Here is a 14768-nt window from a genome sequence, read left to right as displayed (position 1 = left end):
CACTGCTTAAAATAGAGGCTTATGTAAGTGCAATTCTGAGCTGAGGAAAAACGAGGGGTGCTGCCATGGGGGCGGGTGGATGGAGAGCAGTGGCATGCCCCAGCACCCCTTGCTCTGGGCTGTGCCCCCGGACCCTGTCCCCACCAGGACCTCCAGCCTCATCCATCAGGCAGTTGTGCCCCCAAACTCACTGTGGGTGCTGCTGCACCACGGCACCCGTCAACCCCTCCCTCTAGGCAGGTGCCCAATCCACAGGCAGACCCGCTCCCGGTGCTCGGTGGGCAGGAAGAGAGCCACAGCCCAAATGGAACAATGCTCCCCTCACCTGGACCCACACCGCGTGCCTGTCTCGGCAGTCGAATCCATCAATTCACCAGCAAGGGTGCTCGGGGCCCCCGTTTGTGCACACATACCCAGAGAAAAGCATGCACAGACTCACACCTGCACACGGCACACTCGTGGCTCGCACACGGACTGGGATTCACACACGGTGTCTGTGTGGCCCTCCCCACACCCCTCCCTCTCCTGGAGATTCAAACCAGCTGCCGGATAACCAACCACCCCTGCCCTCTCCCCAGCACCTAGCTCCAGAACAGCCCTCTGTCCACCTCGGGAAGGGACCCACGGAGAGCAGAGCCCCCTGAGGGTGAGTGTGTAACCCCTGGCACCCCCCATGCCTTACCTTGCCACAAGCCACCATGGAGAGGGCCACCTGGTACCAAAGGTGAAATTCTCCAAACGCAAACTTCATGGCTCGCTCCAGGCACTGCAGGGGGCAGGGGGGAGACAGTCAGACTTGCCCCTCAAGGTCCTCCTGACCCCCCAGCCATCACACACCGTTCCAGAGTAGTGACTGCCCAAGCCACTGCCCTTGGGAGGCTGCACCAGGTCCACACTTGGCTCCTGTTGGAGACCCAGGGGTAACCCAGTCCCCGCCACCAGCATGCTGTGTGACCCCGCACAAGTCTCTCACCCTCCTGACCCTTAGTTCCCACCTCCATAACATGTGAATGATCTTACAGAGCAATGGCAAAAAGCAAATGAAAGATCTGCGAAAGTGCCTTCGAAATGTAGATATCCAACAAAAATAACAGCTACCAGTTACTATTGTCGTGCATGGCCCCGTTCTCAGCTTTTTACACGTACTCCTCCTAACGACCTGGTGAGGGGGGTTCTCTGATTACCCCCACTTCACACATGAGGGAACTGAGACTTGTCCAACTTGCCACGGTCACAGGGCCAGCAAGTGGCAGAGCAGCCTTGCATGGGAGTGACAAGTGGAGAAAAGGGAAATGGGGGCTCCATCCACGTTTCTTTACGCACTGCCCATCTCCTGGGGAGCGGGGTGGGCTGCACAGCCGGCCATACCTCTGAGAGCATGACGTACTGCCCCCTCCTGCCCAGTGTGATGCTCAGGAGGTCATAGATGGCCACAGCATTCTGCAGGCTCACCGTCCGGTCCTCCTCCTGCTCTGGCACCCGGCTCAGCACCACGTCCCGAGTTGCCTGGGGTAGGGGACAGACATTGTTTGGGAAAAAGTGAGGACAGAGACAGGCAGGTGTCTGTCCCCACAGGGCTCCCATCTTGCTGGTCCAGTGACTATCACCTTTCCGTCACTGGCCCAGGGTAGGCAGGTGGCCACACTCCTGGAAACAGCCTTTTCCCATCCCCACGAAGGCCCTCTCTGCAGAGAGAAAACCCTCGCCCTTAGCCCAGGCTGGGGTGAGAGAGCAGTTCTGATGGCCAAGTTCCAGGGACTCAATTTGTTATTCTGGAATATCTCAAACCTATAGAAAAGTTGCAAGAACAGGACCATAACCATAAGCCCAACATCAATTGTTGACGTGCACCACAGCTGCTTTGTTCTTCTCCATTACGGAATTAGCATGGTCTTTCTCACTCCAGGATCCTGCCCTGCACTCAGGTGCTGTCTCCTCAGTCTCCTTTCACCTGGAAGAGGCGCCGGCCTTTCCCTTCCCCGAGACCGGCGTCTGTGAGGCGTACAGGCCAGCTGCTTTGTGGAACAGTCCCTGGTGTGTTTGCAACTCTCCACAACTACAGCAAGAGCCGCAGATGTGACCTGAAACCACCTGGACCAGCTCACGTGGCTCTGCTCAACCCTCAGGAGGGAGCCTGGGCTGTGGCTGGCCCCTCAGTGTCCTCCTCAGCCCCCCAAATCCCTTTGACAAGGACCCCCCAGGATTCCTGCCCAACACCCCAGACCCTATCTCGGCTCCTGCCAATCACCGAACTCTCCTCCCTGCCCCTCCCCAGGGGAAGCCCCCCCACCCTCCAGGACTCCGTTCTTGGCGCCCAGCGCTGGGGATTTCAGTAGCTCACGGGGTTGCCAGATGGCCACAGCGGTGGGGGAGGAGGGGAAATGTGCTTTCTGAGTAGGCGTCTGTATCATTTGAAGAGGGGAGCTCCTCACCACCAAGCCTGAACCCCCTGTCAAGGATGGGGGCGCCTTTTTCCTGCGGTCTGTGGCAGGCGGCCCACGCTCACCTCCATACCCTGGGGGCAGCATTTGGTGGGGGCAGAAGAGCAGAGCAGAGAGGGAGAAGATGACCAGCTGCAGGAGTCCTGGGGGGCTCTGAGCAGCAAAGGGCAGGGGCCAGGCTGGGGACACTCTGGAGCCTGAAATGACAGTCACTGCCCCGCCCCGCATCCCCTCACCCTGAGAGCTGTGCCTGAACTGGAGCAGAGCTGGGTTCTCACCAGATGCTCCTGCCGGCTGCTCCCAACATCCTCCTCCCTCGTCCTGGCCGCCCACCTCTGCCAAAGGGGGCTCCTTCCTGCACCAATCTCCCTCGGTCTAAACCTCCTTCCCTGCAGTGGGGCTCGCCCTCCTCTGCCTCTGCACACAGGACCTCAGGAAGAGGGACTTTGCCCTCCTGACAGAATAAAAAGGAGTTGCTGGCCCTAGAAAGCTGGGTCTCCCTCGTCACACCCATACGATCCTTCCTGTCCTCAGCTGGGCCTCAGAGCCTCCCTCCAGGCAGGACTACCCGCCCCTCCTGCAGGTGGGGGCTGGGGAGGCAGAAGCCCAGCCCCTGGACTGCAGATTTTGGGTGTGTCCTACACTGCAGGGATGAAGCGCATTCTCCTAGCAGTCCCTGGGAGCCAAACGCATCCAAGACCCAAGGAGGTAACACCCCTGGGGGATACCTTAATCAACAAGGCAGATCAAAGGCTGGGGTCCCAATGGCTGCCCCTCCAGCCACAATTGGTGAATGCTGCCCACTCCCCCAAGGACATGGACAGGCCCAGAAGAGGATGCCCGGATGCCCGGAAATCCCAGACAGGCTGAGCACCGGAGCCAGCCTGGGGAATAGGAGCTGGCCAGGAGCTCCAGAGGGTTGAGGGAGAGGAGTGGAGAGGGAAAGTGCCAAGAAATCCCCTCCTTCCCATGTGATCCACCCACACAGCCACCAACAGGAAGAGAAGAAACGCAGGGAGAGGCTTGGCAGGAGCTATCTCACGGAGCCAAGCAGGGACACAACCCCCGCTCTGTCCCCCCCCCTCCCCGAGATGTACCTCCCCACTCCTCCAGCCCCAGCAACTCCCCAGCTCTGGCCACGCAGGGTGGGGCCCGCAGAGGCAGGGCCATGGGAGGATGAGGAGACAGAGGCCTGGGCTCAGGGAGACCAGGAAGCAGCAGCAGTGCAGGACGCACACACCCGAGTGGAACCCGACCTGGAAGACTGGTGAGAGAGAGACAGGTCTTGACAGCAGGGGATGGGGCCTGGCCGTCTGCTAGGTGGCCTGTCTGCAGAGGTGGGAGGAAGCCTGGCTGGGCACCCAGGGTCTGGGGACCGGCTCGCCATGAAGACCAGTGGCCTTCCCAGGTGGTGAGCAGCCAGTGTGACCATGGCCCTGAGGATCGAGTCCAAGCTCCTTTCTGTAGCTGTCTACCTGGCTGGCTGCTCTCCAGCCACAGGGAACGCCCTGCTGCTTCCTACTGTCACCATGCCTGTCTTTGGTACTGCCGCGGTTCTCTCTGTCAACCCGGACACCTCCTGGTTCCTCACAACCCAACTCGGGTGCCCCTTCCTGCAGCAGCATCCAACTCCCTCCCGTATCTCCCAACACTGGCCTGTGCCCAGCCCCAAGCCCTGGCCCCCCGCACATCCCCCGGCTCACCAGCGCTTGCGGCAGGGCAGCGTCTTGCTCCCTTCTAGACGCCTGGCCCCTGGCACAGCCTCGCACACAGAGCTGGACTCAGTCCACCTTTGCAGAGCAAGTGACACTTGAGAGACAAAAACTGTGGGCCTGGTGTGGAAACTTGCCCCGTCCACCTTGGACTTTGACCTCTAAGAGAACAGTGTCTGGATGTGTGTCTGGCGGGAGAGAGGGGTGGATTTCCAGAACTGGGCATGAATTAGGTCCGAAGAATAGGACCAGAAGAGAGGGGTGCAGAAGCACAAATCTTCAGGCTGGTGACGGCCCCCAGCAGGCAGACAGCAAGGGTCCTAGGGACGTGTGAACTGGTGCCTGTGCCAAGACTGAAGCATGGCTCCCCAGCGGAGAGCCGGAAGCAGGAGTCAGCCCAGCGGTTAGGATGGCTCCGGGGCAGCGCTGCGGTGGATGGGGCAGAAAGAAGGCAGGCGTGGTGGGCGGGGCTGGCGGCAAACCACAGCAGAGGGGCAGCTCCGCTCAGGGGCCAGAGCAAGCCTGAGGGCCAGGGCTGCAGACACCGCAGGAGCTGCACACCCCTCCCCAGCGCCCCCAGCCTCCTGCTCCCTCCTCCCTGGGCTGGCTGCCCTCAGGCCACACGGTGCCCCCCAAGTGCCAGCAGGGCCCCGAACTACTCCCAGCCACACTCTTTCCCTTCCGCCATTTAAACGGTCTCAGAATCCTGCTTTTTCCAGAAAACCTTTCAGACCAAATGCAGTAACAGATGTGAACATGATTGTGACCCTTAAGGTAATACACAAATGCTAAAACTCCTTGCCCTCCTCCTCGTCCTTCTCCTCCTCCTCCTCCCCTTCCCCTCCTCCCTGTCCTCAGAATAATGGCAGCATATTCTCCCCTGGTTTCTCCCTGCCTAGTGCTCACTGCCACAGCCCCCATGCCCACCCCCAGGCCCCCACCTCTGGGGATGCACTGCTCTCCTATGGTCCGTGCATTTAACGCCAGGCAGGGCCCACGCAGTTGTCCTGCTCCTAGCCTTTGTCCCTCTGGCTGCTCTCCCAAGGCAGCCTCTCCTAGACTAAAGAACATTCCCAGCAAGGCTTCTGGCAGGTAGAAGAGAGGAAGCCAAAGAAACAATGCTCCTCCCATACCCCCGCCATCCAAAGATCTGCACTGCCAGCGTGACCCACTTCTGGTCTTTGGACAAGTATCCACGAAGCAAGTACGGGGCCTCATGAAAAGCCCACGAGGGAATCTCTATTTCCCCGGGGAAGGCTGGCCCACGTGAAACCTAAGGCAGGGGCTACTCCTGATCAAACAGCCAGCCCTATGTGTGCACCAGGCATTACCCTCTTCGGAGCTGAATTTTCAACGTCCACCATCTCCTCTGTCCCCAGGGTAACCCCACGGAGGGGGCAGGAATAAAACCACTGACCCCCATTATAGAAAATGACACTGAGCCCCCAGAGGTGAATTCCCTTGCACAAGATCCCAGGGAGTTGAGGCTGAGCCTCAAGGCCAGGCCAGGGCTGCTGCCACTTGCCATGCTCTCCTGCCTCGAGGATCCTCTGCCAGCTCTTCCCAACCTAGCAGGATGCAAGTGCAGTTCCGAACCTCTGCTGGCTGCAGGCCTCAGATGGCACTGACCTTCCCTCTGCCCAGCCCTGTTTCTCCTCCCCAATCCTGGACACAGTCTAAGAGAAGGAAAGGGAACCAGCTTGTGGCACACTTTCTACACAGCATCTCAGAACTCTCCCAACGACCTTCTCAGGTACTATGGCCCTCTTGTATAGATGAAGACTGAGTGAGGCCCAGGGAGGCCAGGTAAGCTGCCCAATGCATATAGAGGGGGGCTGGGACCCAAAGCAGGACCCCTATGGGCCTTGGGTGCTGCTTCTCTGCAAAGAACAAACTCCCTGGGCAACGCGTCCACAGCCGGGTTCAGCCCCATTCTCAGAGGCACCTCTCCGTTGGCCAAGGATGAGCTTCAGGGGCCTGCTGCTGATGTCCCCCAAAATCACCCTGAGAAGAAGTCTCACGGCAACATGTGTCCAATGCCTGCCCCTCCCTGGAGGATGCTGTGATGTTGTGCTAGTGCCGTTGCCCCCTCACTGGCAGATGTAATTACCACCAGCTCTAGAGCTTCCAGTCCACAGAGGTGAGAAACAGCATGCTCTGCGATGTGTCCTATCCATCCAGCCAGCCAGGCGGGGGCCATGCTAGGCCCCATGCTCCTGACACATCAGGCTCCTGCAGCAGAAATCACAGCTCTTCCTGCCAGCGAGGGAGAGAGGCTCTCCCACCTCTACTGAACCAAGGGATCTGGGCTGGCAGCGCTATTAGACCCTTTACCCTTGCAGCCTTCAGCAGGGCAAGGCCTTGTGTGGAGCAAACCACATGCCAAAAGCTGGAACAATCTGTGCTCATCTGCTGAGTCCCTAATGGAATCAAGCCCAGGAAACACTTTTTTTTTTTTTATAAACCGAATGGTATCCTCAATCTAATTTTTCTTCTCCTGACCCGATCTGAACCTCAATGTCTTCAGAAATGACTAGGTTAGAGCCAAGTATTTATCAGGACAAAATGAACACGTATTGAATAACCAAAATGTACCAGGCGCCTCTGTGTTTATTTTCTTTCTTAATATGCCCAAACTCCTGCAAAAGAGGTCTTATTAGCTCCATTTTGCAGATGAGAAAACTGAGGCTTGGTGGGTAAGAAATTTGCCCAGGCTACACAGGCTGTAAATGGCAAATTCAAGATTTAAAGTGCCAATTGCCCAGCACTGGGCATGGCACAAAGTTAGTTTGATAACCTGTAGGGTCCCAGTCCCCAGAGACCTCCCCATCCACCCACCCTCACTCAAGACCAGGCCTCTGTTTCCTTTCCATTTCCAAGAGGCTACACAGGCAGCAACCTCTTCCTCCACTAAATGAAACAGGGTCCCAAGGGTTCAGTTTGCTTTAGAACATATTTTTGGCCCTGGACTAGTATTTTAGAAATGACAGAGATTCTTCTATCTTCTAGTTCCCCAACTGTTTGAGAAAACCAGGCTGGTTTGATACATGGTTCCTTCAAAAATAAGAATTTACCTTATGGGTTCAGCAGATTGGGATAATTTCTTCTGGTTTGGGGACCAGGATTCCCTCCACATCCCTGGGCACACAGTACACTAGGTGGGAGTACATTTGGGACAGGGACAGTGATTGAACTGTTTATCATTGCTTCTACAGTGCTGATCATGGTCCGGCTGCTCCAACATGATTACATGAATGGATAGTTGGTGAGTGGATGGATGAATGCACTGATGGATGGATGAATGGGTGGGTGGGTGGATGGATGAATGAATGGGTCAGTGGATTGTGGGTAGGTGGATGGGTAGATGGATGGATGGATAAATGGGTGAGTAGATGGATAGTGGGTGGGTGAATGGACAGACGGACAGATGGATGAATGTGAGGGTGGATGGATTGGATAAATGTGTGGGTAGATGGATAGTGGGTGGGTAAACGGATGGACAAATGGATGGATGAATGGGTGGGTAGATGGATAGTGGGTGGGTGAATGGATGGACAGATGGGTGGATGAATGGGGGGGTGGGTGGATGGATGGATGAATGGGTGGGTGGATGATGAATGGGTAGTTGCATTGGTGGATGAATGGATGGTGGGTGGATTTTCAAATGCCCTTTTGGCTCCAAAGTCTCAAAACTGGGTCCAAAACACAAATCTTCTTCAACCAGTTATATCTCATATCCCTTGCATTCCTGTGAAAGCATTTGTAAGCTTTCTATGTACCTCTTGAAAGACAAGGGCTCCCTCATCCATTCTGATCACACAGTCAGCTATAACAAAAACATATCCAAGGCAACAGCCCCATACCATGCAGCTACTCCTCTGGGTTCCCACCCAGAAAACAGGGGCTGCCATGCTCAGGAAGCCTGCAAACACCACTACCTGGAACACCTGCTCTGGACATCCTGGAGGTGGGGAGCAATGAAGATTATGCCTCTTGGCTTGGCTCTGCAGCGTAATGAGTTCTGCAAGTATTAGAAGAACTCAAGCCACTGTTCTAGAGGCTTTTCCCCAAGCCCATCATCTGCAGCCAAATCCAGCCACCATCCAAAGGAAAAGAGAAAAGCCCTGCAGGTACATGGAAGCCAGGCTGAGGGTACATGGGAGGTTGGCAGAGTGGAGCCCACACCCCAGGTCTCTCACTGGCCAAGAATGTGACTGGTGGGAAGGAGATTGCAACACAAAGGCAGGTCTGGTCACTCTGAGAAACTGTTTCCCGAGCCACAGTCCAGATCCAGCACCAGGGTGGAATCTCGCCTCTGCAGACGAGACACTGAAGCTAAGTCCATCGCCAACACTCTCCCTCAAATTCCTCAAGTTGCTAAATGTCTGACAGGCTGGGTGCGAGCCAGGGGGAACAAACCAGCCAACCTCATAAGAGATGCCTCCTTCCGGCCTCACTGCAAACAGCGTCTGAGAAGTTCCTCTGCCCTGCATGGCACAGCTATTTCCCAGGATACTGCCTGGCCGGTTGACCTGGACGCTGGTCTCCTGGGCAGGGTGGCCTGCCACACTCTCTCTTGTAAAAGGGAAAGAACTGCTTGGAAGGACACCATATAGTCAGGCAAATCCACCTGGCTCCAAGTTCTAGTAAGAGGCCATCTTCTACTTTGAGATACAGGGCAGCTCGAGGTTTTGGGGGCAGGGGGATATCCTTAATGGAAGGACACCTGAACTTTGGCCCTGGGGACCCAGATCAAGCACTGGGTACAGAAAGTGGCCTGGGAAGACAGAGCCCAGCCTCGATCCCTGCTGAAGAGAAAAACGGTGACGATTCTCACACTGATAGGCATGTCCCTGTTCATAAAGCCCTCCCCAAGATTTGCTGCATTTGATCCTCAAAATTACCTCCTTGGCCCCTTTACACGTGGGAGAACCAAGAATGAGAGTTAGCAAGGGGATGAGTGCGGATGGAGGTCCAGGAGCCCAGGCTGTGTGTCCTGTTTACGGAGGTAGACATGGTTCAAACCATGCTGCAAGGCTTATGAGTATGTGACTTTGACCAAGAAACGTACCTGTCCTAGACCTCACTTTCGTCATCTGTAAGATGGGAACATACGGCGTTAGATTGAACTCTATGAAACTATGGTTTTTGTAGGTCATCAACATTTGAAAATTGGCAAGTTCAAATGGCTCAACACAACGCTCAACTATCAGCTTGGAAGTGGGAAGAGAAAGGGCCTAAGAAATGGTCCTGTTTTCACCCTTTCAGCGTCTTCCTGTGGACTACACTGTAACCCTCAGCACACAAAGGTGACAATAATGACCCGTGTTTCCAGAGACAGGAGGGTCCAGTGCAGCCTCACGTGAGGGTGCACGAGGTGAGACTCGGGGGTGGGCGTGGGAGTGCTGGTCTGCATCTGGGGTTCCATATTCGAAACTGGGGTTCCCTCTGTGGTCCGAGCCCATATCCTGTGAAAAGCGTGCTGTTCGCCCATGAAAATCAGATCTGGCACTTGGCACCTCCATCTGTGTCCCCTCCGCTGAGCAACCATTGCCCACCTCACAAGCAAACATTTCAGGACAACTCCCCAGCCAGCTCGCACCCCGGATCCAAATTGCCACACCCTACGTGGGAACCCTCGGATCCAACATACACCAGGCCTGGTGAGGAAGGACACAGTCTGTCCGCCTGACGATCCGGCTGCCTGCTCCTGTCTACCTGCCTAGAGCCCTGAGGAGCCAGAGGCAGCCCAACAACCAAAGCTCTCTGAACAAGCCTTGGCATCACATGGTCCCACACGTTCAAAGAAACATTCATTTCTGACTGCTCAGGAATCCAGCTCATGAGGTCTTATTTTTTGTTTGTTTTTCCTTTTTTTGTTTTTTGTTTTAGAGACAGGGTCCTCACTCCATAGTCCAGGCTAGAGTGCAGTGGCATCATCATAGCTCACTGTAGCCTCGAACTCCTGGGCTCAACTGACCCTTCTGCCTCAGCCTCCCGAGTAGCTGGGATTACAACTCCATCTCACCATGCCTAGATGATTTTTCATTTTATTTTTTTTTTTAGAGATGGGGTCTTGCTATGTTGTTCAGGCTGTTCTCCAAGTCTGGCCTTAAGTGATCCTCCCACCTCGGCCTCCCAAATTGCTGGGATCACAGGTGTGAGCCATTGCACCTGGCCTGGGTCTTGGTTTCTTAACCTCTACATCCACACGCTGCTCTCAGATGCAACGCCTTAAAAAAACAAAACTTATTTATCAATCTGTGGTTCCCAGCTCACCAGCCCTGCGCTGAGCCTCCAAAGCACCTTGGCACCGGGAAAACACTGCCTGGCATCGTGGCCACCGTGCATGCATGTGCGTGTGTGTGTGTGTGTGTGTGTGTGTGTGTGTCTGCCTCGCCTCCCCACCCAGGGCAGAGGCGATGGGTCTTGTCAAAGTCTTAACGGCCCTTCACATGTGCTGTGTCCAGTGCACCTTGTCCCTTCCTCTGCTCTCTGCCCTACACACTCAGCCTTCACACATGGACGCCTTGGATACTGCAGTTGCTAATGCATTTATTGCCCACTTCCCTCACTACAATGCAAGCTCCACGAAGACAGGGAGCTTGTTTTGTTTATTGCAGCATCTCTGGTGTGTAGAACAGGGCCTGGCACAAACTAGATGCTCAAGAAATACTTGTTGCATGACCGAATGCATTCCTTCTACAGGCACACCTACCTCTGTGAGTTACTGTCATCTTGCAGGGATTGGGCCCTGGCCCCCAGCTAACGAGTGGCAGAGCTGGGACCTGAATCCAGGCCTTCTGCCTCCAAAGCGTACCCTCCTTCCACTCCCTACCCCTACTCTCTTGTGTCTGTCACAGAACCCAGCACAGAGCTGCTCAACACACACTGCTGACTTGTTGATAACCATCTTTTTAATCCCCAAAGACGCGGGTGGGGACTTGTGCGTTCAGTCCCTACTCATTTGGGGGGAGTACACTGCCCTCCAAACACAGCCTTGTGCAGCCAAACCCAAACCTAACGAGCTACACTTGCCCCTGCTACGGGGGAACAGGTCCAAGAAACACCTGCTTCAGGGACATCTCTGGTAGACAGAGCTTGGCCAGGCCATGCGTGTCCGTCCCTGAGCCCCACATCCCTACCCACAGGGGCAGAGGGCCAGAGGACCCCGAGGAACACCCTGGAGCTTACCATGGACTCACTGATGAGGAGGAGCAGGAGGGCTTCTTCGATGTTGTCCTTGGGGCAGTAGAGGCTGAAAGACACAAACGGCCCAGCTCGAGCACACCCCTCCCCAGGCAGCACCGCCCGCCCACCATGCCAGCCCTTCTGTCCCGGAGTCAGCACTGCCCTGTAAGGTGACCGTCTCTGCATAATTCATGGGCACCAGATACCACCTGCATCTTTAACAGGCCCCAGAGTTATGAATCTGCCGGGCCGGAATCCTGCAGATGCTCCTGGGCAAGAAACGCTCCCCCCAGCACCAGCACTGCAGGAGGTGGCTGGGGCGAGGAGCAAGGAAGAGGGGAATGAAGTGCCACTGGATGGCCACAGACCCCACCTTCAATTGTGGGCACAAACGAGAGAGGTGTGTCAGACAAGACTATTAGGAAGTTAGGTAACCTCCAAACAGTTTGTTTGACCTCTGGGTGCCTTCTAGGATTCTCCCCCCAGCTAATACCCCAAAACCTGCCTTATCTAGTCTATGTGGCTCCAGCTGAGACCAGACAGCTTGCCTGGTGGTCAGTGCGTGGAGCCCAGAGGAGAACACGGGGCAGAGAGGAGCCACCGACAGGGACCAAACCCTGCAGGAGGTGCAAGCACCGGGACGGCCCAGTAGGGCAGCTAGAACTTACTTGTCTCCTTCATAGAGGTGAGGTTTCCGCAGGGCCTGGGTGACGAAGGAATTCTCCTCCTTGCCCATGAACTCGGGCAGAGGGTGGGACAGGGGACTCCAGTAGCATTCCTCGCTCAGGGAGTGCAGCAGGACCCCCGCCAGGTGCTTGGCCGCCATCTGGCACAGAAGGAGACACTCAGACCCAGGCACAGTCTTTGGCCCTCCTGTGGAATGGCCTAGAAAGCCCTCCACCCTCCGCCCAGCCAAATCTGCCCGCCTTGCAACGTGCTGCCCCTCTGGATCCCCCGACTCCCTCCACTCCCAAGGAGTCCTCTCACTTCTCTCCGTCCTCCCAGCACTGAGGCTCCCACCCCTCCTGTTGGCTATGGCTGGCTCCTACTTTATCTTTTCTCTTCTCTCCTCTTCTAGACAAGAGGTGCATTTCCTCCCTTTCCTGACCCCCTGGAGCCCAGCCCAGCTCTGAGTGTTCACAGGCCCTTGCAGCGTCGGAAAAGAGCATAAAGCCTGGGCACAGGCAGCTCTCTCTGCGGATGCCTTTCTGATACTTGGCTGAGAATTCCAGCATGAGAAGCAGCTGTGGCAGGCGAGCAGAGTCATTGTCATTTATCAGGATCATAAACAAATCCCTAAGAATCACCATGCCGCCTTGCTAGGGAAGGGCTGCCTGCAGACCTGAACTCTGAGCCAGCACCAGGGCCTGCGTGCAGTGCTGTGATGAGAAGGATGCTGAGGTGCCGTCCGGGCTTAGCGGCAAGGAATGCTGAGTCTGGGCACCGATGTCTGCCACGCGCAGGGGAGGGCGGGAGCAGGCACATGACCCGCTGCCGTCCCTGGTCAGGGGCTGCCTGCAAAGACTTCTGCTGCCTCCCACCAAACCTGACCCCCGGATAAGCCAGCCACAGCCAGCACCCCAGGTTACCACTTTGAAGTTCTGAGTTGCTTTGGTCTCCACACTCCGGAGAATCTCCCGGAGCTCTCTCATGCCCTTCACGACGTTCCTAGAGGGAGGACAGCAGTAGAGTGGTCACCAGCCAAGCTCCCACAAAGACATGCTCAGCGACCTGCACACCCAGGAGCAGCTGCCTGCTGGCGTTTTATCTGAACGCATCCAGTAAGTGGAGTGAAAAGTCAGGGCTGTAACACCAGGACCCTTGAGGCTCAGGACAGCGATAACGAGGAGGGCACAGCCCCTCGGCAATGTGGGCTTCCAGTTCACCACCAGGCCTGGTATTTGAGTGTTTCAAACAAGGTGTTATGGCTGGTTGTCAGACTTTGTGACCTAAGTCAGCCTCAATTTCTCCACTTTCACCTGCTACATCTGGTCAACACTGGAGTCCGTCCTGACCTCGCAGTCCCCGCTACCACGGCCTGGACTAGCCAGTTCTGCCCCCTCCAGTCAGCACTCTGTGCCTTGAAATAATTTTCAAGTGTGTCAAAGTGTGACCCACAGTGAGAAACACATCTCATGCCGCAACCCAGTACATGCACACACTTTCCTCGCATAGAACTGAATTTCTTGTCGCAGTGACCTTCCCTGGCTGGCCCAATGCTCTGAAGAACTGGGACTGGAAAGCAGGATGGAAACCTCACCCCCCAGAGACGTTTCACATCCATGTGGCCCAGGGAAGCGGGTTCCCCTCTGTGGGCCGCAGTCTCCTTGTCTGTGAAACGAGGACTTCCAGTTAGCTCAGCGTCCCCCAGGCTTCTGCTGCCTGCACACGACGTTTACCACGTTTACCTCCAGCTGCACATCACCAGCACTGTTATCTATGTAATACTTTCATTTATATCTTCTTTTTACTTCAGTAGATAGCTCACCTTAATAAAAAATACCTGACATCACGGGTTTGGTGTGCTGGTTACTTTTTTTTTTTTTTTTGCCAATAAATATTAAATATAGGAGTATTTTTTAAAAATTAGTGTATGTCACTTAAAACCACCTGTGTATTACTAGAGGTTCTTGTCCCAGACCCTGAGAAATGACGGTTTAGACCAGAGGGTCTCCAAGTGTGGTCCCTGGACTAGCAGCATCGGCAGCCCAGGAACTTGCTAGAAATGCAGATTCTCAAGACCCCACCCTGGACCTGCTGAATTGGACACTGGGGTGGGGCCCAGCAATGTGGGTTTTATCAAATCTCCGGGGAGCTCTGAAGACACTCGAGGTTGAGAACCACTGGTTTAGATGATGCCCCAGTGTCTTCTAGTTCTCCTAGTCTAAGAAGCCAGGGTTCAGAAGGGACATCTCACACAAAAACCCCAGCCATGCAGCCAGATCCTAAGTCTGTAATCTTGGGACAGTGAGGCCTCCTCTCTAAGTCCTAGTCTCTCCTCATTTCCTCATAGTGCCATCAGGCAAATGACATACACAAAGCCCCAAGCACACCCAGGCCTGTGGTAGAGGCTCACTAAATACTATTTTCTTTTCTCCTCCTAATGTGGGTCTTAAAGATCTTATTATTCATGTTTTAACTGACATGATTTTGCACGGAAATTCAGGAGCTAGTGAGTAGGGGGAGGGCACAGAAATGCCTGGGGGGACCCGCCAGATTTGTGTCCACCATTCTTCTACCAGTCCCAACCCACGGGGGACATAAGAACAGGAGTCTCAGCTAGATAAACCAAGCCCAGGGACAGACTTGGGGGCCCCCCACAAGAAGCATCTTCAGTCCTACTTCAGAAAAGAACCCAGTGGTAGACAGAGGCCACAGGCCAGGCCAGGCCAGCTAAGGGGACAGCCCATCAGCCACTACCAGG

General features: G+C 55.4%; 1 protein-coding gene across 2 annotated transcripts in view; it reads right to left on the bottom strand.

The window, feature by feature from the left end:
* The window catches only part of TTC7A (tetratricopeptide repeat domain 7A), a 116692-nt gene that overhangs the window by 60309 nt on the left and 41615 nt on the right, over positions 1–14768 (bottom strand). For both annotated transcript variants that reach the window (XM_045549543.1, XM_045549544.1), the window contains exons 6-10: positions 12934–13012; positions 12013–12170; positions 11348–11411; positions 1369–1506; positions 683–766 (exon numbers count right to left, since the gene is read on the bottom strand). In XM_045549543.1, coding sequence (XP_045405499.1) covers positions 683–766; positions 1369–1506; positions 11348–11411; positions 12013–12170; positions 12934–13012 — 523 coding nt within the window. The remainder of the gene's footprint in view (positions 1–682; positions 767–1368; positions 1507–11347; positions 11412–12012; positions 12171–12933; positions 13013–14768) is intronic.

This window comes from Lemur catta, chromosome 4 (genome assembly GCF_020740605.2).
Source record: "Lemur catta isolate mLemCat1 chromosome 4, mLemCat1.pri, whole genome shotgun sequence".
NCBI classification, from domain to species: Eukaryota; Metazoa; Chordata; class Mammalia; order Primates; family Lemuridae; genus Lemur; species Lemur catta.
The sequence above is the reverse complement of the archived record's forward strand: the minus strand, read 5'-3'. Positions and strand labels throughout refer to the sequence as shown.